Below are 25055 nucleotides of genomic sequence, written 5' to 3'. Positions count from 1 at the left end.
ATAGATTTGCGTATGTTGAACCATCCCTGCATCTCTGGGATAAAGCCTACTTGGTCAGGGTGAATGATCTTTTTGATATACTATTGTATTCTGTTTGCCAAGATTTTGTTGAGAATTTTTGCATCTATGTTCATGAGGGAGATTGGTCTGTAATTTTCTTTTTTTGTTCTATCTTTGCCTGGTTTTGGTATCAGGGTGATGCTGGCCTCATAGAAGGAGTTTGGTAGGATTCCTTCTTTTTCTATTTTGGAAAAGCTTAAGAAGCAATGGTGTTAGCTCTTCCTTAAAAGTCTGGTAAAATTCAGCAGTGAATCCATCCGGGCCTGGGCTTTTTTTAGTTGGGAGATTATTGATAACTGCTCGGATCTCCATGTTTGTTATAGGTCTATTTAAGTGATTAATCTCATTTTGATTTAATTTAGGTAGGTCATATAGATTAAGGAAATCATCCATTTCTTTCAGATTTTCATACTTTGTGGAGTATATGCTTTTATAGTATGTCCCTATAATTTTTTGAATTTCTCTGGAATCTGTTGTGATGTTACCTTGTTCATCTCTGATTTTATTAATTTGTGTCTCTTCTCTCTTTCTTTTGGTCAGATTTGCTAAGGGTTTATCAATCTTGTTTATCCTTTCAAAGAACCAACTCTTTGTTTCATTAATTCTTTGGATTGTTCTTTTTGTTTCTATTTCATTAATTTCTGCCCTAATCTTTATTATTTCTTCCCGTCTACTACTTTTTGGTTTGCCTTGTTCTTCTTTTTCCAAGGCTTTAAGGCGAAGCATTAGGTCGTTTACTTGCGACCTTTCTAATTTCTTAATATAGGCACTTAAGGCTATAAATTTACCTCTTAGAACTGCCTTCATTGTGTCCCAGAGATTTTGGTATGTTGTGTTCTCATTATCATTTGACTCTATAAATTTTTTGATTTCCTTTTTGATTTCTTCATTGACCCACTCATCATTTAGTAGTGTATTGTTTAGCTTCCATGATTTTGTGTATGCTCTGTAGCCTTTCTTGCTACTGATTTGTAGTTTAATTCCATTGTGGTCAGATAGAATGCAAGGAATTATTTCAATTTTCCTGAATTTGTTAAGATTTGCTTTGTGTCCTAATATATGGTCTATTTTAGAGAATGTTCCATGTGCTGCTGAAAAGAATGTATATTCTGCAGCCTTTGGATGAAATGTCCTGTATATATCTGTTAGGTCCATATCTTCTATGACCTCATTTAGTCCAGATGCCTCTCTGTTTATTCTTTCCCTGGATGACCTGTCAATTGATGAGAGTGGGGTGTTAAAGTCACCCACCACCACCGTGTTTGGTGTTATCTGTGACCTTAGTTCTAATAGTGTTTGTTTGACGAATTTGGGAGCCCCCATGTTAGGTGCATATATGTTTAGGATTGTAATGTCCTCCTGTTGGAGTGTGCCCTTAATCAATATAAAGTGACCTTCCTTATCTTTTTTGACTAACTTCGGACTAAAGTCCACCCTGTCTGATATTAGGATAGCAACCCCTGCTTGTTTTCTAGGCCCATTTGCTTGAAACACCGTCTTCCAACCTTTCACCCTAAGATAATGTCTATCCTTTGTAGAAAGGTGAGTTTCTTGAAGACAACAGATTGTAGGATCCTGCTTTTTAACCCAGTCTGCAAATCTATGTCTTTTCGTTGGGGCATTGAGACCGTTGATATTAAGAGATATTATTGAAAGGTGTGTATTTATGTTTGCCATTTGTGTGTGTGTGTGTGTGTTACTTGTTCTACCTGTGCTCTCTTCTGTTAACTGGTATTTGAGTATGGCTGGTTTTTTCTAGGTTCCTTATATGTGTGCTTTTCCTTTTGTTCAGCATGGAGGATTCTATCAAGTATTTTCTGTAGAGCTGGTTTTGTCTTCAGATATTCCTTTAACCTGCTTTTGTCATGGAATGTCTTTATTTCTCCATCTATTTGGATGGATAACTTTGCAGGATAAAGTAACCTTGGTTGACAGTTGTTATCTTTCAGAACTTGGAATATATCACTCCAGGCCCTTCTGGCTTTAAAAGTTTGTGTTGAATAATCTGCTGTAATCCTGATGGGCTTGCTTTTGTAGGTAACTTGATTTTTCTCTCTAACTGCTTTCAATATTTTTTCTTTGGTTTGTGTGTTTGGAAGTTTGAGTATAATGTGGCGAGGAGAGTTTCTTTCTGGGTTTTGTCTGGCTGGGGTTCTAAAGGCTTCCTGTATCTGTATTGGCACCTCTTTCCCAATTTGGGGAAAATTTTCCTCTATGATTTTGTTGAAGATGCCTACTATGCCTCTGGAGTGGAATTCTTCTCCTTCTACTATGCCCTGAATTCTTATATTGGATCTTTTCATAGTGTCCCGAATATCTTGAAATTCCCACTCATACTTTTCTATAAGTTTGTCTTTCTCTTTGTTGGACTGCATTAGGTCTGCCACCTGATCTTCTAGCTTAGATATTCTGTCTTCTCCCTCATCCATCCTACTGGTGAGATTTTCTACAGAGTTTTTTATTTCATTAACTGTGTTCTTCATTGCTAGTAATTCTGACTGGTTTTTCTTTATTATTTCTATTTCTCTATTTATGTCTTGTATTGCCTTCTTTATTTCATTAAATTGGTGTCCTGCCTCTTCTTTGATTCCTTTGATTTCCTCTTTGATTTCCTCTTTGATTTCTTCTTTGATTGTTTTCATGTGTTCTTTGACCTCTTTGAACATATTTATAATTATTCTTTTGAACTCTTTCTCAGGCATTTCCTCTAACTCTTTCTCACTGGAGGACATTTCTGATGCATTAATACTTTTAGGTGAATTTATATCGTCTTGCTTTTTAGTGTTTCTTGTGTTATAATGTATATATTTTTGCATCTTGGATTAAGTTAATGCTTGGATTTTCTAGCTAGCTGTGTATTCTTAGCTGTATCAATTGATTTGGTGTAATATATTTTCAGGGTAGGACCTTAAGGTATTAGGTGTGGCTCTTAAGACTTTCAGAGTATCTACAAAGATGTTCTTAGGGGTTGAGTTTCCCTGCTATAGGAGGATTCAAGCAGGCTGAGTGGAATAATATACTGGTAGATTCTAAAATTTAACTAAACACTGTACCCATTCCATCAAAAACAGCCCCGAGTATGTATGCAAGAGTAGTTATTATAATGACCAGATCCTCTATCAACAAAGAGGTTTAGATTTCTGGTCTGTTGAGGTATCCAAGTCAGCTTGTGACCAAGTGAGACCCTTCCCTGGTGCAATCCCAGTTACCTTGGGTGATTGTGGTCTCAGTCAAGTTGCTGCCTGGGTCGTCGGGCTGCTTTTCTGATTTCTGGAGCTGGGCACTTGCTTTTCCTACGGGGCAAACTGAGCCGCTGCTGCCGCCTCTGCAGCTGTTATAGCTGCCTCCCCCGGAGCCCCCACCGCTGCTGAAGCTGCCGTTGCCGTGTCCACTGGTGCTGCTCACCCCGAAGTCGCTCCTGGGTCCGCTGTTGCTGGGGCCACTGGTACCGGTGCTGGAGCCGCTGAAGTTGCTGCCGAATTCTGCTCCTGCTTGGGTCCCGCCGTCAGCCCAAGTTGGCGTGGCCAGGTCCCGGGCCGCTGCTGTGTTCGCTGGAGCTGGGTTCAGGCGGCGGGTGAGGGGAGGGAGCCGCGGCTGCTCTGGTTATATCGCTGTTCCACGCGTGTTTTTACCTCGCGGTCTGCTCCCCCCTCCGTTGCTTGCTGCCGCTCTCCCCTCACGTTTCCCGAGTTGCGGAGAGCGCGGTGTGAGGGGAAAATCCCGCACCTGGCTTGTCCTGCGGCTCGAGCCGAGAGTCCGGCGGTTTTCTGCCGCTCCGCGGTTGCGGCGGGTAGTTGAGCGGCCCGGAGCCGCTGTTCCCGCCTGTGCAGGCTCTGGATGCTCTATAACTCTTCCACTTCTCCGCTGCCGCCTCAACTTCCTATACACCTCACTTTTTAGTAAAAGTGTGTATTTTGCTGAGTTTATTTTGGTCTTCCCCCCCCAGGCTGTTTTGGCGTGGTACCTACGCCGCCATCTTAACCGGAAGTCTCTAGTGCTAACATTTTTGTTATTGTTAATTCAAGTTTCTGGGATGTTTATGTGTTTCTATTTATATTTCACTGCCTATTTACATATATTTAAAAGCTCTTCTTTTTTGACAAATAAAAGAAAAAAATGTTCACCCATCTTTCCTTGTCCTAAGATATTTTTCTCTACTCCTTTGAGTCCTAGGTGGAAGAAATGGAGGCCATTCCTTGCCATGTGGCACACAGGTTACCTGTTGTATTTAGCAGACTTTCTGTCGCTATGCCAAATACTTAGGAGAAAATTCAAAACAGAAAAGATTTACTTGGGTTCATGGTTTCAGCCCAAAGTTGGTTGGCTCCATTGTTTGTGCCTGAGGCAAGGCAGAATATCATGGTGTTCAGGAAACAAAAAGAGAAGGGAAGGAGCCAGGACAAGATACATCCCTCAAGGATATGTCTCCTCCACCACCCCTCTTATGATTGACTTCCTTCAGCTAGACCTTATCTTCTAAAGTTTCTGGCACTTCATCCACTAGGGATCAAGCCTTCACCACATAAGTGGGGAGCATGGATTTTCATGGACAAATAATAACACAGGCTCATTTTTTTCACCTTTGTTTATTATTGTATCCAAATTTCTCAATTTATCCCTAATATATCCACTTGTATGCATTCATATTTGCATCATGTACACAAACTAGTGTCCTAATTATACTTAGTGAAGTGGGCAGGTCTCCTATGTAAGACTTTATAAGTCTCTTACATAGAAAACTATTTGTTTTTTAAATAAATAAATATATAGTATAATTATTAATATTCAAATTATTAGCATAATTCATACAGTTATTTAACATATTTATTAAATAAATAAATAAAATATTACTCTGGAGGATATGCCTCCAACTTAATGCAGTTCAATTGCCCTGATTCCATTTTTTGTAATTTAAAGGACTTCTCAGTGGCTTTTCTCTCCTGGGTATGCCTCAATTTATAAATTTGTCCTACTCTGCTCCCTATTAACAGTGGAGAATATCATCATCACTCTTCATTACACATCTCCCTTTAGTTTTCTGGTTTTCTTCACTGTGAACATTCTCCTGAGTGTTGTCTATATTATTGTTCACAATTCCTCAGCATCCACTCACTCTTCAAACATTTACAATTCAATTTCAGTTTATACTCCTCTGAGCTGTTTCTCAAGGTCAAAAACAACCTTTGTGTCACCAGTTACAAAGGTTCTTCTCTGTCCTTCTATGAGTTGACTTCCTGATTTTCTTGTAATACTCTCCTTATTCAAAAGTTTCTTTTATATCCAGTGCCTCACTTGATTTTCCTCTTGCCACTGAGGGTAGTCCTCTTTCCTTGTATCTCCAAGCAGGCAAGTTCCTCAGGTTTTCTCCTAAGCCTCTGCTATTTCTTTACTCTACCTTATCTCCTCTATTCCCATGCTATGAATTTCACTTTCATGCTAATAACTTTCAAGACTAATATATTAATATACAGAGAACTTGATCCTTTCGCTCATATTACATATTCTTGATCTCTGTATTTAGCATGGAAATCAAAGCCACAATTTTATTCCCAGACCAATTAGTCCTATCTTCTCATTTTAATGACATTAGCATCTACCTAATTACCTATATGTCCCTATGTTACATCAGTATAAAATAGCCAATATGTCACCATACTCTATGGATTCTACTTCCAACAATATTCTATTGGCACCCTAGTCCAGGTCACCACCATTCTTCTCTATTACTGCAGTAACCATCTTAAACAATTTCATGCTTTCTCTTCAACTCATTTTTCAGAGTATAGAGAATATAATATACTTTTACTATAATAAATCAAATTGTTTCCTTTCCCAGTTTAAAATTTTCAATGATATCTTGAATGTTCTTAGAAGAAATTATAAGTACTTCTTTTATTGTAAGTCCTTATCAACACCTCTCTTGGTTCTTTATCTTTCCTTAGCCTTTCTACCCATTTTTTATTCTTAGGGTCATTGTATATGCTTTTTATTATGTAATAAGCAGTCAGCTCCTAATCCTCTTTATCTATCTATCTATCTATCTATCTATCTATCTATCTGTCTATTATCTATCTATCATCTATTTACTTAAGACAGATAGAGAGAAAGAGGCAGATACATGTACAGAGAATGGGCATGCCTCTAATTACTGCAAAGGAACTCCAGATGAATGTTCCACCTTGCACATTTGTTTTATGTGTGTATTGGGGAATCGAACCTGGGTCCTTAGGCTTCCCAGGCAAGCTACCTCTGCAGCCTCCCCTAATGCTTCTTTAGGTTATACATTAAAAATCTCTCTTCTTATATGTCACTACTTAAAAAAAAAACTATTTTTATTTATTTGCAAGCAAAGAGAGATAGAAGGGAAACAGACAGAGAGAATGGGCATGCCAGAGCCTCCTGCCACTACAAATAAACTCCTAATGCACACACCCCACTTTATGGGTGTTGTGTAGGAATAGGAGAATGAAATCTGGTCATTAGATGTTGCAGGCAAGTGCATTAACTGTTAAGTCATCTTTCAAGCCCATATGTCACTTCCTTAGGGACCCCTTCTAAGATTTCCCTAAACTGATTAAACAACAGCAGTTATAGCCATTCATACAACCATATACCTCTTCTTAGTATTGTCTTAGTTTTAAGCTTAGCTGAATAATGTCTGTGTCTCTCCTACCTTGGTGGGTGTGCCATGAAGGCAAAGATGGTATCTGTCTTTGCTTACTCTCAGTTCATGAAATAGTTCTTTGGAACTTAGTAGTTGCTCAACAAGCATCGTCAGAAAGAGAAATGATGGAGTGATTAGCTTTGCTTGACTAATGATCTATGAAATATGAAAAGTGCAACACATGTTATCTAATTATAACAGAAAAATAAAATTAGCACATTCATGTCTATCCTAACCCCCTCATTCATATACACAGAGTAATTTTAAAGGTCAGTGAAACTATGCAGAGGAAAACCCACAGATGTATTTGTCAATACCATCTAATAGCATGAAATTTTACACTAAAAAAAGGAAGAAATTGCTCCAGAGTGAGAAGATAAACTAGAAAAATGCCTAATATTTAATTTCACCTTGTTGATGTAGTTACAATGTAAACCCCTCTGTCTTCTCAAAACCTTAAGTAATATCTGATATTTTCACAACCTCAGATTAAGACTAATTGGAAAAGGAAGGAGTCACGAGAGCCATCAAGAAATACAGCCATATCTCAGACAAAACTTCCTTTCTCTTTTTATATCTGTTTATACTTGCATAACATTTCTCTAACTTTACTTGGTCTATACATTTTACTGGAAAACATCTTACTCATCATTGAATTAGTAGGAACTACCATTTCTATTCCAAACTCTGAGAAGATGCCACATATAACGCATGCCTTAGAACATGGAGCACCATGCTCCAGATGAGCGTCTGTCTCTTATAACCTGCTTTTCCTGTTCTAAGGGCATTTCCACTTGGGATCCTGCATTCAATAAGCATATGTCTGTCTTCAGCCTTCTGCAAACCACTATGGCTCCTTTTAACTCTAATTCTATCTCTTCAATGGTGACACATTCATGGTCAGGCATTTCCTCCAACCCAATCTGCATGAACCTCTCCACTACCCAGTTTGAGCCTGGCCCTCTACCAAAACTGAACCAGAAAGTATTTAAAAGCATGCCTCATTTGTACTAAAGCTTAGAAAAAGATTGTCAGATTCAATCAAAATTAAATAAATTCAATCTAGCATAATTCTACAGAATAATTATGACTAAATATATTGGCTCAAACTTTAATCTGAAATATTTGTAGTGTTTTACAACATTCAAAAAATATAAAATATAAAAGGGGCTGGAGAGATGGCTTTGTGGTTAAAGCACTTGCCAATGAAGCCTAAGGACCCCAGTTTGAGGCTCAACTCCCCAGGACCCACATTAGCCAGATGCACAAGGGGGCGCATGCGTCTGGAGTTCGTATGCAGTGGCTGGAGGCCCTGGCGTGCCATTTCTCTGTCTATCTCTATCTGCTTCTTTCTCTCTGTGTCTATCTGTCAATCTCAAATAAATAAATAATTAATTAAAAAATATAAAAGGGTGCTATGAAATACTATAATACTAAATGTTGTACTTTCAAGCCATGTGACCTATTTAATCTACTCTAGAGGATGTGATATTTGTTCCTCTATCATACAACACTTTCATGACTGTGAATGGCCAAGAGAGATGAATTTTTCCATTGTTTGATAAAGAATCCCTAATTCATAATGAAGTAAGACACTGTGCAAAAGTTTGTCCTTTATTCTTAAAGCTGAAAATAACCAGAAAAAAATATAAATAAATTATTTCATTATTTAGTGAGCAATACTACAAGGACAGCTAAATAATCTGACCTACCCATCTAGAAGAGCAATGACGTTCTTCCTGGGTCGCCCAATATTAGGGCCATACAAGCTGGCTCTGGAGTAAATCCGGATGGGTTGCAACAGACTCTTCAGCTGGATGTAATCCTTTCCCAACTGGCTACCATTTACTGCCCGGCCATGTATGCTCCGATAGTTATTTGGCTCTAGATTAAAAACAGACATGTAAATTAGAATTGAGCAGGGCGAGCCTCTGCCAGGCCTTTACTCTTCATGGATCTCTATTTTTTTTACTTAAAACTGTGAATAAAATAATGAAAAAGAAGATGTGAATGGTCTTAAGTTAAGGAACTATCCAATAAACTAGTTGTTTATAGCATTATCTTACTCTTCCATTCATTTCAAACTGATTTCCACACACAAAACAATAACCTAATTCACAAGAGACCATACTTAGTTTCAAGAAGTATTTTATAATGAATGGTATGTTGGGTAGAAGACTCTACCCCCAAACTTATGTACATCAGAACTTCAGAATGTTATTTTATTTAGAAATAGGTTTCTTGATGACATAATGTTGAAATGAAGTTATTTTGGATTAGGGCAGGTTCTAAATCTAGTAAGAACTGTCTTTATAACAGAATGAAATAGGAAGTTTGAATACATAGACACACAGAAAGAGTGCTATATGATGATGAACACAAAGACTGGAGAAAATCTTTGATGCTAAGGATTTCTGGCAGCCAGCAGGAGCTAGAAGAGAGGCATGGAATAGATTCTCCTTCAGAGCTTCCGGAAGCCACCAACACTGCTAATGTTTGATTTCAGACTTCTGGCCCTGAAAACTGTGAAAGAATAAATTTCTTTTGCTTTATATCATAACTCATGGTAATTTTTCATTGAGAACTTTAATATATAAACATACTGTGATTTGATTATATTCCCATACCATTATCCTCTTTTGTCCCCTCTCCAGCCCTCTCACTGCAATTTTTTTATGGCAAGCCCTAGAAAACTAGTGCAAATTGTAAGAAAGGATACCTTCTTAAAGGTCATTGCACCAAAAATGTAGAAAACAACTATTGATATTCATAAAGACGATCGTAGCTGAGTGAGATAATTTTGATCCAAACCATGATTCCCAGTTTTAGTTTTTTATTGCTTTATTTTCCAATTATTTTTAGTTGGCATACTGATATTTAAGTATCATTCATTCTGTGGCTTTTAAAGTACAATTTGTGGTGGGTATTTGATTCCCATCGTCTGCTTCCATCTTTCTCTCTCTGCCCAAATTCCCTTTCTACTGTGCCACAGACATCCTTTTCTTTTCCTTTTTTTAAATTGAGGCAAGTTCAACAGACTGGGAATTTTTATGAGACAGAGAGAGAAAGAGAGAAAGAATTGGCACACCAGGGCCTCAGCCACTGCAATTGAACTCCAGATGCATGCACACCCTTGTGTGCATGTGCAACCTTGCATGCTTGTGTCACTGTGCGTCTGGCTTATGTGGGACCTGGAGAGTTGAACAAGGATACTTAGGCTTCTCAGACAAGTGCCTTAACTGCTAGGCCATCTAGCCCACAGGTATCCTTTTGACCTTCCATTCCACCTCTTCTAAAGGGCAAGACAAGTCCTAAAGATCAGCAACAGTACTTCTAGAGGTAGCTAACCAGATTTTGAAATATGTCCCAGGAAAGATAGTTTCTCAGATAGCATCAAGATGTGATTCTGCTAGGGGGAAGACATAGACTAGCAGACTCACAAGAAATTTGAAGAGAGATTAAGCCTTGATAATCAATCACATACATTACTCTCTAATCCTGAAGACTACACAAATTCAGAAGACACCGGAGTTTTACTTATCTACTCATTCCCATATGAATATGAGACTTTGGACATTCTTAGAGAAGATACAAGAAGATATGCTCAAAAGTAAACCCTGGTAGGCTTGTATAACTGTTGCAATGTTAGACATCTTCCTCAATTTATCTGCAGATCTACCAGAAAAAGACTGAAATCTATTGGCTCGATGTAAGCAAGCAAAACCTCTGGTCAATAATTACTTCATCAACAAACTATACTGACACAAAAACAAGCCTTATAATTCTGGCCTTAAAATATCTTTAAGTGATTAAAAATTAAAATCAAGTTAGAGATGTGAGTCGATGCAAGAGTGACAGACTATAGCATTAGTCCAGGTAAGTAATTAAACAAAGAAGCAATAAACAATAAAAACAATCTCTGGGTTGGACAATTAAGCATTATATGTTCCTTTAACATATTGTTTATTTATTTATTTTGGCATATTATTTAAAAATACTTCAATAAGAAAAATTATGAGGCATGCAAAGAATTCTACACAAATAAGAACAAAAGCAATTAATAGAAACAGTCTCTTTGAGGGATGTATTGTGAGGTTATATGGCAGACTAGATCTTAAAATTGCTAGTATAAGTATGTTTAAAGAAATAAAGTGAGTAAAAGAATTGAAAGAGGGCTGGAGAGATGGCTTACCAGTTAAGGCACTTGCCTGCGAAGCCTCAGGCCCCAGGTTCAATTCCCCAGGATCCATGTAAGCCCGATGCACAAGGCGGTGCATGTGTCTAGAGTTCATTTGCAGTAGCTATAGGCGTACACATTCTCTGTCTCTCTCTAGCTTGCTCTTTCCCTCTCTCTCTCTCTCTCTCTCTCTCTCTCTCAAGTAAACAAACAAATAAAGTATTTTTAAAAAGAATTAAAAGAATGTATAACTTTACTGACTTGTCAAATAGCTATATAAATAAAGATTCTAAAAAAGAAAAATGGCAATTATTAAACTGTAAGGACTTGTATAGGAAAGCAGTGATATTAATAACTATTAATCAGAAATAATGGAAAACAGAAGGCAATGGGAAAATATACTCAAAGTGCTGAAAGGTTATATTAGACCAAAATTTATATATTAAATTAATTAAATTAGTAGTACTCTAAAATAGATTGTGATAGATTTTTTGTGATCAGAAACTATTAACCAAGTAATGAAATAAAAATTAAAGTGTCACCTTAGATAGTATTTTTTTTTTTTTTTTTGGTATAAGAAAGGCAGTAAGGTAGGGAGAGAACTAAATACATGAGATAAATGGAAAAGGGATAAATTGGCATAAGTAACTTGGCCAGATAATAAGTACATTAAATGTAAGTTGGTTAATCATTTCAACTAAGAGCAGAAGCTACTAGACTAAATTTTAAAAGATTCAAATAAGAGCATTTGGATTTAGATTTAAAGACACACATAGGTTGAGAATAAAAGGATGACAAGCAGATATGCTAGGAAAACAGAAACCAAAAAGGAAACTGTGAAAACTGTACTGATACCAGACAAAACAGACTCTCTGACAAAAAATGTTACTAGAGATAATGTTCACTTGTAATGATGCCTGCAGTTCATAAGAAAAAGAAACTTATTGAGAAGATAAAACAATGGTATATATTATTCCTAATAACAATCTCAAAATAAAGGAAGCAAAACTGAAAGAAATACAAAAGATTACAACAGAGCTGGGTGTGGTGGTGTACACTTTTAATCCCAACACTTGAGAGGTAAAGGTAGAAGGCTACCCTGAGACTAATTCCAAGTCATTCTTAGCTAGAGGACACTGTACCTCAAAAAACCAAAAATAGAAAAATGGAAACATTCTTTAGTACTATTTCTAAATAATGAAAAAAAAAAAACCAACTGGACAGAATAATATAGAGGATATAGAACTAGGTTTCTTAATCTTTTTCTACTAGTGACCCCTTTCAACCTGAGAATTTTTTTTTAAATTTTTTATTTATTTATTTGAGAGTGACAGACACAGAGAGAAAGACAGAGGGAGACAGAGAGAATGGGCGCGCCAGGGCTTCCAGCCTCTGCAAACGAACTCCAGACGCGTGTGCCCCCTTGTGCATCTGGCTAACGTGGCACCTGGGGAACTGAGCCTCGAACCAGGGTCCTTAGGCTTCACAGGCAAGCACTTAACTGCTAAGCCATCTCTCCAGCCCAACCTGAGAAATTTTTATGTGATTCTGGGTATATATGTATAATCAAATATTTGCTGATAATAAATCATAATTACCTTAAATTTATTCTTTGGTGTGCATATGATTTTGTTGTACATTTGTTAATGAGGAAAGAAAACTGCATACTAATGAGAATGGGCTGAATTAAATCTTAGCTGATTTTTGATATTGCCAGATACAGAGTATTTTTAACATTTTTCAGAATTGATTAATATTTTTATTTTATCACCAACAATTCTGAGATTTTTTTTGCATAAATACATACTATAATGACAAAATATGTATAAGGCTATCTCAGAAATTGTTGAAATTCTGTCCTAATTCCAAGCCAACACTCATTTAATGATATTTTAAATGCAACTTATCATTAACTCAAACAGCAATTTTAAAAATAAAATAGGGCTGGAGAGATAGTTCAGTTGATAAAGGTGCTTTCTTTCAAAGCCTGTCAGCCCAGATTTGATTCTCCAGCACTAACATAAGGCCAGATACACAAAGTGGCCCATGTGTCTAGAGTTTGTATGCAGTGGCAGAAGGCCCTGGCATACCCATACCCTCTCTCACTTTCTCTCTCTTACATAAATAAAGATATTGTAAAAAACAAAATAAAATATCTAGTACGATGCCATACAAAGGTAACAAATATAACACCAATTAGGTATATCCTGAGTAGTGTTGGATAAAAAAAAATACTAAAAGCCATTGTTTTCTGAAATTAAGCCATTATATGTCTATAAGAGCAAAAGACTTCATTAGGTATACTAAAATATTGCAATTCATAATATACAATAGTCTCAAATCTAAGTTTTTGCAGCAGTATTCAAATTTTAAGTGTGGCATGATGGCATGTGCACATCTATGTTCAGAACCATGGCTTCATTGAAGTTGTGTGATGCTACCCAGGCAAGTGATGCCAGAAATGCCTTAGTTTCATTAAGTGCTTGATTTTGAAATTTTTTTTTTTGATATTGTATGTTCAGAAACATTATACTATTAACAAATTGTTCTCAATCCCTCATTTAGTTACATAAAGAACAACCCCACATCTGGACATGACATTTATTTTAAGTGAAGTAGAAGTCTTGGGTAGTACTATCAGCTAGCTTGATCTGAAGGATGTGTAGAACACTCCTCCTAACAAGAATATGATGAATATTTCTTCAAGTGTATGTGGTGTGGCTTGTGTGTGAGTGCATATTTGTTTTCATAAGGGTTCATTGGGCGTTCAGAGGTTTATGTCAGTATCTTTCTCACTTTTCACTTTAGTTTTCGAGTCAGGATTTCACACTGAACCTATAGCTTACTGATTTGCAACACTAGCTATCCAGCAAGCCCTAAGAACCTCCTGCATTGCATCCCCATTTCAGAAATTACATATTTGCTTCTAGCTTTTACTTAGGTATTCATGACTGCCAAGGACTTGAGCCACTAAGCCATCTCCCCATCCCAGGATACATATTTTTCCCTGTGCTAAGATATAACATAAATCTCATAAATTTAAACGAGTTTAAATCATGTTACATATTTGTCCTGATACTGAAAGAATTAAACTGTAATTCAATAATACAATTATGATAAAACCACAAATATTTTGGCCCTAAGTAAAAATTCATGGGTCAATTAAATACTTGAGAATATAAAAAATAGGATAGAGTGATATGCAAATATAATATGTAATAACATATAGAATACAGCACAAACAATGCTTAGGATGAAATATATAGTCTGAGATCCTATATTAAGAAAGGAAAAAAATCTGAATCCATAACCTAAAATTTTTCCTTAATGAATGAAAAGAGAAAACTAAACCCAAAGCAAGAAGGAAAGAAATGCCAATTAAAAAATGAATCAATAGTATTCAAAAATAGGGACAATGAAAGTAAAACTGACACATTTAGGTAGACTGAATAAAAATAAAAGAGAGAAGTCACTGATTATGAAATAAAGAACAAAAGAGGGAGTACCATAAGGGGCCTTATAAGTGTCTACAAAGGACTACAAACTCCAGGACTACAAAGAACAGATATGGAAAATCAAAGTGCCTACATTGGTACAGGACCACAAACAACAGGTTTATGTCAGTGATTTGTAAAACTGGGTTAAGACACAAATTATTAAATCTGACTCAGCTCAGTCTGGAGGCATAGGTCTGTAATCCCAGCATTCAAAAAGGTAAGACAGGAAAATCATAAATTCAAGACCAGTCTGGGCTGCACAGCAAGTTTGAGACCATACTATGCCTCACAAAACAAATAAGTCACCTGACTTAAAAAAGTAGCAACTCTAAAAACAAATATAACAATAAAAGACATTGAAATAGCAATTCTAAATTATATTCATTAAGAAACCCTTTGTAAATTCTACCACACATTTAATAAAATAACAAATTCTTCCAGAAAATAGGGAAAAGTAGCACACTTCCTGACTCATTTTATGAAGCCAATATTCCCCTGATACCAAAGCCAAACATAGAGATATCAAGAGAAAACTACAGATAAATATCCTTCATAAATATAATTGCAAAAATCCTCCACAAAATATATACAAGTCAAACAACAAATAAATGAATTGCTAAACCATGACCAAGTAGGACTGATGCCAGGAATGCAAGGTTGATTTACTATCACAATACAACTAATGTAAACTCTCATTTTAATGGATTTAACAATGAAAAAAACATTATCTTCTCAGCAGATGCAAACACAGAAAAAAGTATTTAACAGCATCCAATAACCATTCCTGATAACTCCTCCCAATGAACTATGAATAGAAGGTAACCTCCTCAACCTGATAAGGATTATTTGAGCAAACCTGCTGCTAACATCATATACTTTTTAAAAAAATTTATTTTTACTTTTTTGTTTTATTGAGGTAGGGTTGTTCTAGCCCAGGATGACCTGGAATTCACTATGTAGTCTGAGGGTTGCCTCAAACTTACAGTGATCCTCCTACTTCTGCCTCCCAAATGCAGGGGTTAAAGGTGTGCGCCAGCACGTCTGGCTTTAACATCAAATCTAATGGTGAAATGCTGAAATGCTGTGCATTTTCTTTCTAAGATTGTTAAAACACTTGACACTTATATTCATCATTTGTACTATATGTCCTATATGTGTGTGCAATCCAGCAAGAAAACGAAAGGCAGTCATAACTGGGAAAGAACAAATACGATTATCATTATTCTCAAACACCATGATCCTGCATACATGAAATCCTAAGCACTGCATTCACAGGAAGAGAAAAAAATACTAGATATAAAACAATGTTCAGGGAAGTTGGAGCATATATGACCAATTTATAAAATCAATTACATTTTAAAAAATATTAGCAACATATAATTCAAATGTGAAATTAAAATATTCTATTCATATCATCAAACATAATGAAACACTTCAGAATAAACTTAAAAAAATACAATATGTGCATCTGAAAAGCATAACACATTGCTTTGAAAAAAATTGATAAATTTAATTTTACAAAAATTTAAAACTTTTGTACTTCAAAGCCCAGTACTGAGAACGAAGTCAGAAACCTATGGTTTGGAAGGTCATAGACCCTACAGAGAAATTTCCACTGTCTATTGGCTGACTGAAGATGTTATACCCATTAAAAGTCTTATAAATATATACAATTATCCCCTTTGATCAATATTGTTGTTACTCTTTGTTAGAGAATCTGCTTTTTACAGATGGCAATGAATACTGGGAAGACAGCAAAGTGACAAGAGAAAGCCAAGTGCCTAGCACAGGACAGATAACTTCTATTGCACTAGTGGCAGATTAAATATGTGTTGCTCTCACTGTTGTCCAGACAACATTCTCCAGAGAGATGGTGGCAGACACTGAGAGGACTCAAAACTCATCAAAGCAGAAATCCAGAAGCTCCTGAGAGCTCAACCCTGAAGTAGACTTAAAACACACCCACCACAGCTCAGAAAATTTTGCAGAAATCTTATAAGAGCTGCAGGTTGGAAGGGCATATCCAGAGGCATCCTCACCCCCCAACAATGACTGATTGCTGCTCTCACAACTCATAACCTACCTCCCCATGGGGAATACCAGCAATCCCACAGAGGAGGGCCCTTAGTGGAATGGGGGCAAAGAGGAAGGAAATGATGGTACCAACACATGATGTGTCCATACAAAGTATATACTAAATCAATCAATCAATAAATAAACAAAACAAAACAAAATAAAATTGTTTCAAGGTGGGGATAAAAAAGACTCATCAAAGCTGAAAATAAGAGGCTGTAGAGAGCTCAACACTACAGGACATTTATAACATACACTGCAAGGCTCAGGAAACATTGTGGAAGAGGAGGCAAAAAAAAAAAAAAAGTAAGAGAATGTAAGAGGCACAGGGTAGGAAGCCATGCTTTAAGGCATTGTCCTCCCCATAGGAACTGACTGGTGTATTAATGTCTCTACACAGTGATTGCTGATCCTCCACTGTGCAGGGTCTCAGTGGAGTGGGGCAAAGGAGAGGGAACAAAAGTGATAGCCTGATGGGAATACAACCAATTTGCAGTATATTCATATGTTAAAGTTGCCAATAAAATATAAGTAAATATTTCATTAAGTAAATGAAAAGATGCTATTGGTGGTAGAAACTGCTTGAAAATAATATATTTGTCTTAATAAAATACTAAGAATATAAAATGAACTCTCATAATGAACAGCTCATTTAAAAGGGCAAAACATTTGAGTTGATATTTCATCAAAGAAGTATAAATGGTTAATAAGCACTGAAAGGACACTTGTCATTATTAATCATTAGGGAAGTGTAAATTAAAACCATATTAAAGATACCACTTTAGGGCTGAGAGATGGCTTAGTGATTAAGCGTTTGCCTGTGAAGCCTAAGGACCCCGGTTGGAGGCTCGTTTCCTCAGGACCCACGTTAGCCAGATGCACAAGAGAGCACACACGTCTGGAGTTTGTTTGCAGTGGCTGGAGGCCCTGGCACGCCCATTCTCTCTCTCTCTCTTTCTGCCTTTTTCTCTCTCTGTCTGTCACTTTCAAATAAAAATAAAAATAAACAAAAAATTTAAAAAACTAAAGATACCACTTTAAACCTGTGTAATAAGTACAATGAAAATGACAAGACAATAATGAACTTTGTTAGTGATATAGAAAACTAGAACCCTCAAATCTTGGTGGTAAAACTTTATAATGGAACTTTCTAAATATTCTTTGGAAAATAGTTTGTCAGCTTTTTAAAAAATAAAAATAAATTTGCCAAAATACCTACCAACCCCAGCTCAGATATCTTCCTAAGACAAATAGAAGCATTATGTCCGCATAGGATGTGTACATGAATGTTTACAAATTCTCCCTAAGTTAATAATGCTTATTGTATTTAAACTATGCTAACTTCACTCTCTGTTGGAGAATCTGTTCTTATTTTTCAGAAGATAGAGAGACCCAAGGAAACAAAATCCCAGTAGCTCAGGAACTTAAACAATCACTCAACCATTTGGATCTCATGAAGCTGAAAAGTTTCTTCACAGAAAAACAGCATACAATAAGCAGAGCCAATAGATTACCCCACAAAATGGGAGAAAATTTTTGCTGGCTATACGACTGACAGAGGCTTAATTTTTAGAATGTAAAAAGAACTCAAAAACGTAAACAATAAAAAGTCAAACAACCCACTCACAAAATGGGGCGAAGAATTGGACAGGGAGTTCTCAGAGGAAGAAATACAAATGGCAAACATGCACATAAGAAAATGTTCCTCATCCCTAATCATCAGGGAAATACAAATTAAAAAAACTATGAAATTCCATCTTACCCCAGTAAGGATAACAAACATTAAAAAGTCAAATGAAAACCAATGTTGGTAAGGATGTGGAGAAATAGGAACCCTCTTTCATGGTTGATAGGAATATAAGATGGTACAACGTCTATGGAAAGTCCTAAGAAGGTTGACTATACAGTTACCAACAGACCCAGTTATTCCCTTATTGGGCATTTACCCTAAAATCTCCATGCCTCAGTTCAGACATATTTGTTCAAATATGTTTATAGCTGCTCAATTCATAATAGCTAAGAGCTGGAATCAACCCAGATGTCCATCATTAGACAATTGGATAATCAAGATCTGGTATATCTACATGATGGAATTCTACACAGCAATAAGGAGAAACAACACAATGATATTTGAAGAAAAGTGGTAGAACCTGGAACAGATCATTCTCAGCGAACTCACCCAATCACAGAAAGATAATTGTCACATGGTCTCACTCATCTGTAGCTCCTTATCTGAATCTGCCTGAGATGCTGACATAACTAATAAGCATCTCAAGGACCAAATAGAAAGGGTGGGGCAGGAGGTAAGGGTAAGGGTGAGGGTGGGGGACAAAAACATGGACCCAAAGGCAATGGTACCATAAAATTCTACATCCTATGGTACAACCACTTTGGAAAGCAATATGGAGACTCCTGAAAAAGCTGACTATAGAAATACCAACAGACCCAGTTATACCATTACTGGGCATGTACCCTAAAACCTTCAAACCAAAAGCCAGAGAGATTTGCTCAACCATGTTTGTAGCAGCACAATTCGTAATAGCTAAAAGCTGGAATCAACCCAGATGTCCATCATTAGAAGAATGGATAACAAAGATGTGGTATATCTACACAATGGAATTCTATACAGCAGTAAGAAAAAACGACATAAAGAAATTTGAGGAAAAATGGTTGAACCTGGAACAGATCATTCTCAGCGAACTTACCCAATCACAGAAAAAAATTCGACACATAGTCTCACTCATCTGCAACACCTAAACTGAATCTGCCCAAGATGCCTTACATACCCAGCAAACACCTCATGGACTAGACAATAAGATGGATGGGAGGGCGGGGAGGGAATCAAAGGGTGGAAAACAGTAATCCGGACCCAAACGGCAATGGTACCATAAAATTCTACTTCCTAAAAGACAGACCAAATGGCTGAACCTTCACTAGACCCTTACAGGAAACACCTGAACCACAAGACACTGGAGAGGGTAGGATCAAGACTGACCTAAATCTCCTACATCTTCCCTCCCTCCCTCTCCCCCCTCCCCTCTATCTCTCTCCTCTCTAACTCTTGTATATTAGTTATCTTTTTCCTCAATTTCTTAGTGGACACTGACCTGTAACCCCCACTTCCAGCTTGGGCCTACCATCCACAATGAGCTTTTGATCAGAGAAACCTACAAGGTTTCCCCAAACAATGACAGACTTCTGTCAGAGTACTTGATGACCCACCAAAGGCCAGTGATAAGACCTTATTGCTGAAGACTCCATACACAGCTGACGCGTAAAATGGAATGACATGGCTGGAAGCCAGGAGAGAGTTAGTCCCCAGACAGTCAGCGTGTCTAGTGCCAGAAGGCGCTACATAGGCGACTGGGGGAAATGACCAAGATCTGTCCAAGCAACACATTGTTTAACCTAATTAGCAACAAATAACCGGATGTGATGCCCACACAAGTGCAATAGTGGTACACAGCCATGGTGAGGAATCAATTGCTCTTGATTTGGCTAACTGATCCACTCAGTGGTACTAGACCCTTAGCTGGAGCTGGGAAACAAGTCAGAACCATACCCAAACACAAGCCCACTCTACAATATCAAGCTACCATCAATCACGGGGTATAAGAGGGCCTACACCTATCAAACTGTCTATCAAAAAAGTAAGTGTTATCTCAATTTTCCGGGTGCTAACTTACTCTCTGTTGGAGAATCTGCTTCTCTTTTCCAGATAGATGCAGATCCTAAGAAGAGAGCTGCCCCAACATACCTCAAAAGGGGCCCAACTGAAACTAAGGACAACTGGCGAAATAAGCAAGGGTGATGTTTTCCTGTGAACCGGATACCAGCACAAAGGGGAAGGAGATCAACGCAGAGAAAAATCAACTCCTACCAAATCAGAGAGCCAAAGCCTCAGAGGCCCCCAACACCTCAGCACTGAAGCAGACCAAAAATGAACCCAACATGGCTCAGGGAAATCTTGCGGAAGAGGGGCGGAAAGAATGTCAGAGTTACATGTTGGGTCATGATTTGCAGAGACATTTATCATACTAATAACTGGGGGCTAACTCCACAAGGCACGACCCATTTTCATTAACAAGGAGGGTCTAATGGGAGGGGGTAGATCACAGATGAGCCTAAATAATGGTACCAAACTGCCTGTATTCACTGATATGAAAACTAATAAATTAAATTAAAAAAAAAATTCTACATCCTAAAAGACAGACTAAATAGTTGAACCTTCATCAGGTCCTTAGAAGGAACACCTGAATCACAGAGCCCTGTATGATAAAGACTAACCTTAATCTTCTCCTTTTCTATCTCTCTCTCTCTCTTCCTTTTATCTCTCTTTTATATTACCTATCTTTTTCTTCCTTCTTTTCTTTGGCACTGGCCTGTAACTCCAAGTGCCAGCATGTGATTAACATCCACAATGAGCTGTTGATCAGAGAGACCTACAAGTTTTCCCAAAAGAAGACAGATTTCTGTCACAGTACTTGATGGCCCACCAAAGGTTAGTGGTGAGACCCTACTGCTGAAGACACCACATGCTGTTGGCACATAATATGGAGTGATCTGGATGGAATCTGGAAGAGAGTCAGTCCCTAGACAGTTAGCTCATCTTGTGCAAGAAGGTGCTACATGACCAACATCTGTCCAAGCAATTTGTGGTCTAAGCTACTCAGCAGCAAACACCTGACCTGATGCTCACACAAGTCACAATACTGGAACACAGCCATGCTGGGTAACCAATTGCTCCTGGATTGGCTAACAGTGGAACTGAATCCATAGCTGGAGCTGGGAAACAGGTCAGAACCATATCCAAGAAATAAGCCCACTCTCCATTATCAAGATCCCACCAATCATGGGTTCCAAGCGGGTCTATGCCTATTAAATTCTCTCTAAAATAATAATGGTTATCCCATTTATCTGGTGCTGACTTCACTCTCCCTTGGAGAATTTGCTTCTGTTTTTCAGATGGACCAGATCCTTACTAGAGAATCAGCCCATCACACATCAACAGGGCCCTAGCTGAAATGGAGTAATTGGGGAAATGGAAAGAGCGCTGCTTTCCTTGTGAACCTGGTACCAGCACAAGGGTAAAGGAGATAGCCACAGAGAACACTCAACTCCTACCAAAGCAGAGATCCAGAGTCACAGAAGCTCCCAAGACCTCATCACTGAAGTAGACCTAAAACAAAAACATCATGGCTAAGGGAAATTCGCGGAAGAGGGGGCGGAAAGATTGTTAGAGCCACATGTTGGGACATTATGCACAGAGACATTGCCTCTTACCCATAACTGATAGCTTAACCCCACAATGCACGACCCACATTCCCCAAAGAAGAGGGTCCCTGTGGAGGGGGCAGCACAGGGAGGAGGCTAACAATGGTACCAACATGGTTATATACACACTGTGCACATAACTATTAAATTTTTTTAAGTACCCTTCTCACATCAACCAAGCCACAGCTAAAGCCACAAAGGAAATGGGGAGAGGAGCAGGAGTGCTGCTTCCATGCTTGACGTGACAGTCAGCACCAGGGTGAAGGAAAAAGACCCCGAGGATATTCTGCATCAAAGCAGAGATCCAGAGGCTCCTAAGAGCTCATCACTGAAGTACTCAACCACCACAGCTCAAGGAATTTTGCAGAAGAGGGGCATAAAAATTGTAAGAGTCATAGTTGAGACTTATTTCCAGAGGCATCCCCCGCCCCTCCCATCCCCGCCCCCTCACCCCCTACACCTCACCACTCACTCCTCACCCCCTCCCTTACAAAACAACTGACTGCTGCTCCCACAACACATAACCCACAATGCCAAAGGGAATACATGCTACCCCACTGAGGAGGGCCCCAGTGGAATGTGGTCAGGAATGAGGGAAAAGAGGGTACCAATGCATTATGTATCCATTCAAAATATGTTGTTAATTATAATAATAACAAAATAGTAATAAAACAGACTCTATCAAAAAAGTGCTCTCTAAATAGTACAAAAGGGCAGTAGGCTGTCATAAATATCCTAATATGCACATTAATTTTTAATAAAAATATATAATGCCAGTAGCTGGAAAGAGAGCTCAACTGGTTAAAGTTCTTGCCACATAAGCAGGAGGACCTGAAATTGGATCCCCTGCACCCAGGTAAAAGCTGGGTATGGCAGTGCTCGGGGGACAGAAAGGGGAGATCCACAGGGATTGCTGGCTATGTAGTCTAACCTCATCAGTGATTTCCAGGTTTAGTGTGAAGAGCTATTGAGGAAGACACTAATGGCACCCTTTGGACTCTACACCTTTGCATTAACATGTGCACCAAACATCATATATACAAAAAAATAATGTATAGAGCCAAACTAAAACATTTCAGTTTTCATTACTTAAGGGTAAAACTAGTATGAGAGAAACAACATTCACCAAGTGTCTTCAAGTTCTATTTAATATCTGTCTTCTCAATGTAGACATAGCAGCAATATCTGTTACTTATTATTGTATCTCTCAAACCTAAAAAGGTCCCTTTAGCACAGGTGAGGCAGCAAATCAATATTTATTTGAAGCAAAGTAAAGGAACTAAAGAGAACCAAGAAGTTTAAATACCACTAAAAAGCAAATTAAAAAGTGGCCTTAACATTCATGACCTCACAGTGGCTGACAGTACCTACACAACATCTGCATTAGGAGGGAAGAATTGTAATATTATAGAAGAAAGAACAGTTGGAAAGAAGAAGGGATTCAGTGTAGGGGTGGTTGTGAGGGATAAAAAGGGAAGGTGTGTGAGGGAATTATTATCATGGCATGTTGCCTATATTCATGGAAGTTGTCAAAAATACATTTTTTAAAAAATCCAAAACAACACTAGATTTTGCACTTACTATGGCTTAATATGTTTTCATGGCTTTATATTTTACTTTACTGAGCACTTTAAGGTCTTAATAGAAAAGTACATTTAAAGTACTACATGAACATATAGTATGTGCATATAAGATAACAATATTGTTATCATTTACAAATATAAACCTCTTCTGTTACTAACCTGTTACATAAAAATTCACTCTTCTAGCCTTTTAAAATAAAAAAGTTCATTTCTTATAATAGATGCCACAAAATTCACTAATCAATGTATATAATTCTGTATGTTCCAGTGTATTTATACATCTATGCTATAATACCCCAGCCCATTTTAGAACATTTGAAGCACCCAACACTATGCTTTATAGTAGTCATACTTCATCCTGACACCAGTTGCCTACCTGGCTCTAGGAAACCACAATCTGTTTTCAAGCTCTGTAGATTCTCCTGTTCTGGATATTTTGCATAGAGGCACTCATACACCAAGATTCTGAGATTACTTCATTTAGATTAATCTCCTTCATTATCTCCCCTTGGTATTGGGCATTGAAGCCTTAGGCATGCTAAGTAAACACTCCACAACCCAGCTGTAGCTTTACTCTTTCTTTAAAATCTTTGTGTGTGTGTGTGGGGGGGGTTGTGTGCCACCCTGTAGGCAAGACTGTGACAGAGTGCATGTAGAGGTCAGAAAATAACCTCAAGTGTCAATACTCACCTTCAACCTTGTTTGAGGCAGGGTCTCTCATTCACCTCTGTGTGTAAGCCAGCCTTGCTGGAACACAAGCTTCTGGTTATTTGTGCTACTGCATCTACATTTGGCTTTATGTGGGTTTTTGGAATCTAAACTCCAGTCATTATACTTGCACAGTTTTGTTTTTTTAATTTTTTACTTCACCAGACTGGCTTGAACTACTTTGTAGAAGGCAGGCCTTGAACTTTTGATCCTCCCAACTCAGTCTCCTGAAGTGCAGGAATTGCAGGCCTGGCTAGTGTAATTTTCAAGGTTAATATATGTTGTAGAATATATCAATAAGTACTTTGATTATTCTGTATGTGTATGAGCTGTATGTGTGCAGTTTTGGTGTGTTGTGTGTGGGCAGATGTGGGTATGCATGTGTACAAGTGGGGGCCAGAGGAGAATGTCAGGGGTCTTCCTCTATCGCTCACCTGCTTTGCTTCCTTAAGACAGAGTTTCTCACTGAACCTGGTATCCTGCTTTCATTCAGACAGATTGATCAGTGAGACCCAGCAATTCTCCAGTTTCTGCTCCCCACAGGCCTATGGTCAAGGCATGCATGACCATACCCAGCTGTTAATGTTGGTGCTGGGAAATAGAACTCAAGGCAAATCATGCCCTCATAATTTTACAGTATCACTCTCACCTGCTGAGCCACTTCATTCATCCCCACTGCACTCAGTTTTCTGGACAAATAAGATTCTGTTAAATGGACATACATTTTATTTAACATTCATCAATTGATAGAAGCTTAGGTCATTTCAACTTTATTATTACCTATTACAAGGTAATGCTGCTCTAAAAAGTCATGTACTCTGTGTGTGTGTGTGTGTGTGTGTGTGTGTGTGTAGACATGTTTTTCTCTTCTCTGGGATGTATAGTATACCAAAGAGTGGAATTAGTAAGCAATCGCTTTATGTTTAACTATCTGAAAAACTATCACACTGTTTTCCAAAATGGCTGTGCCATTTTACATTCTCACTAGCTTTATTCAAGAATTCTAATTTTTCCATATC

The 25055-nt window shown here is 37.8% G+C and overlaps 1 protein-coding gene across 2 annotated transcripts in view; it reads right to left on the bottom strand.

Annotated features, from left to right (window-relative positions):
* Hpse2 (heparanase 2 (inactive)) overlaps positions 1-25055 on the bottom strand; it is an 814466-nt gene that overhangs the window by 305236 nt on the left and 484175 nt on the right. For both annotated transcript variants that reach the window (XM_004669882.2, XM_045142106.1), the window contains exon 5: positions 8437-8608. In XM_004669882.2, coding sequence (XP_004669939.1) covers positions 8437-8608 — 172 coding nt within the window. The remainder of the gene's footprint in view (positions 1-8436; positions 8609-25055) is intronic.

Source organism: Jaculus jaculus, chromosome 1, assembly GCF_020740685.1.
Source record: "Jaculus jaculus isolate mJacJac1 chromosome 1, mJacJac1.mat.Y.cur, whole genome shotgun sequence".
Lineage (NCBI taxonomy): Eukaryota > Metazoa > Chordata > Mammalia > Rodentia > Dipodidae > Jaculus > Jaculus jaculus.
The sequence above is the reverse complement of the archived record's forward strand: the minus strand, read 5'-3'. Positions and strand labels throughout refer to the sequence as shown.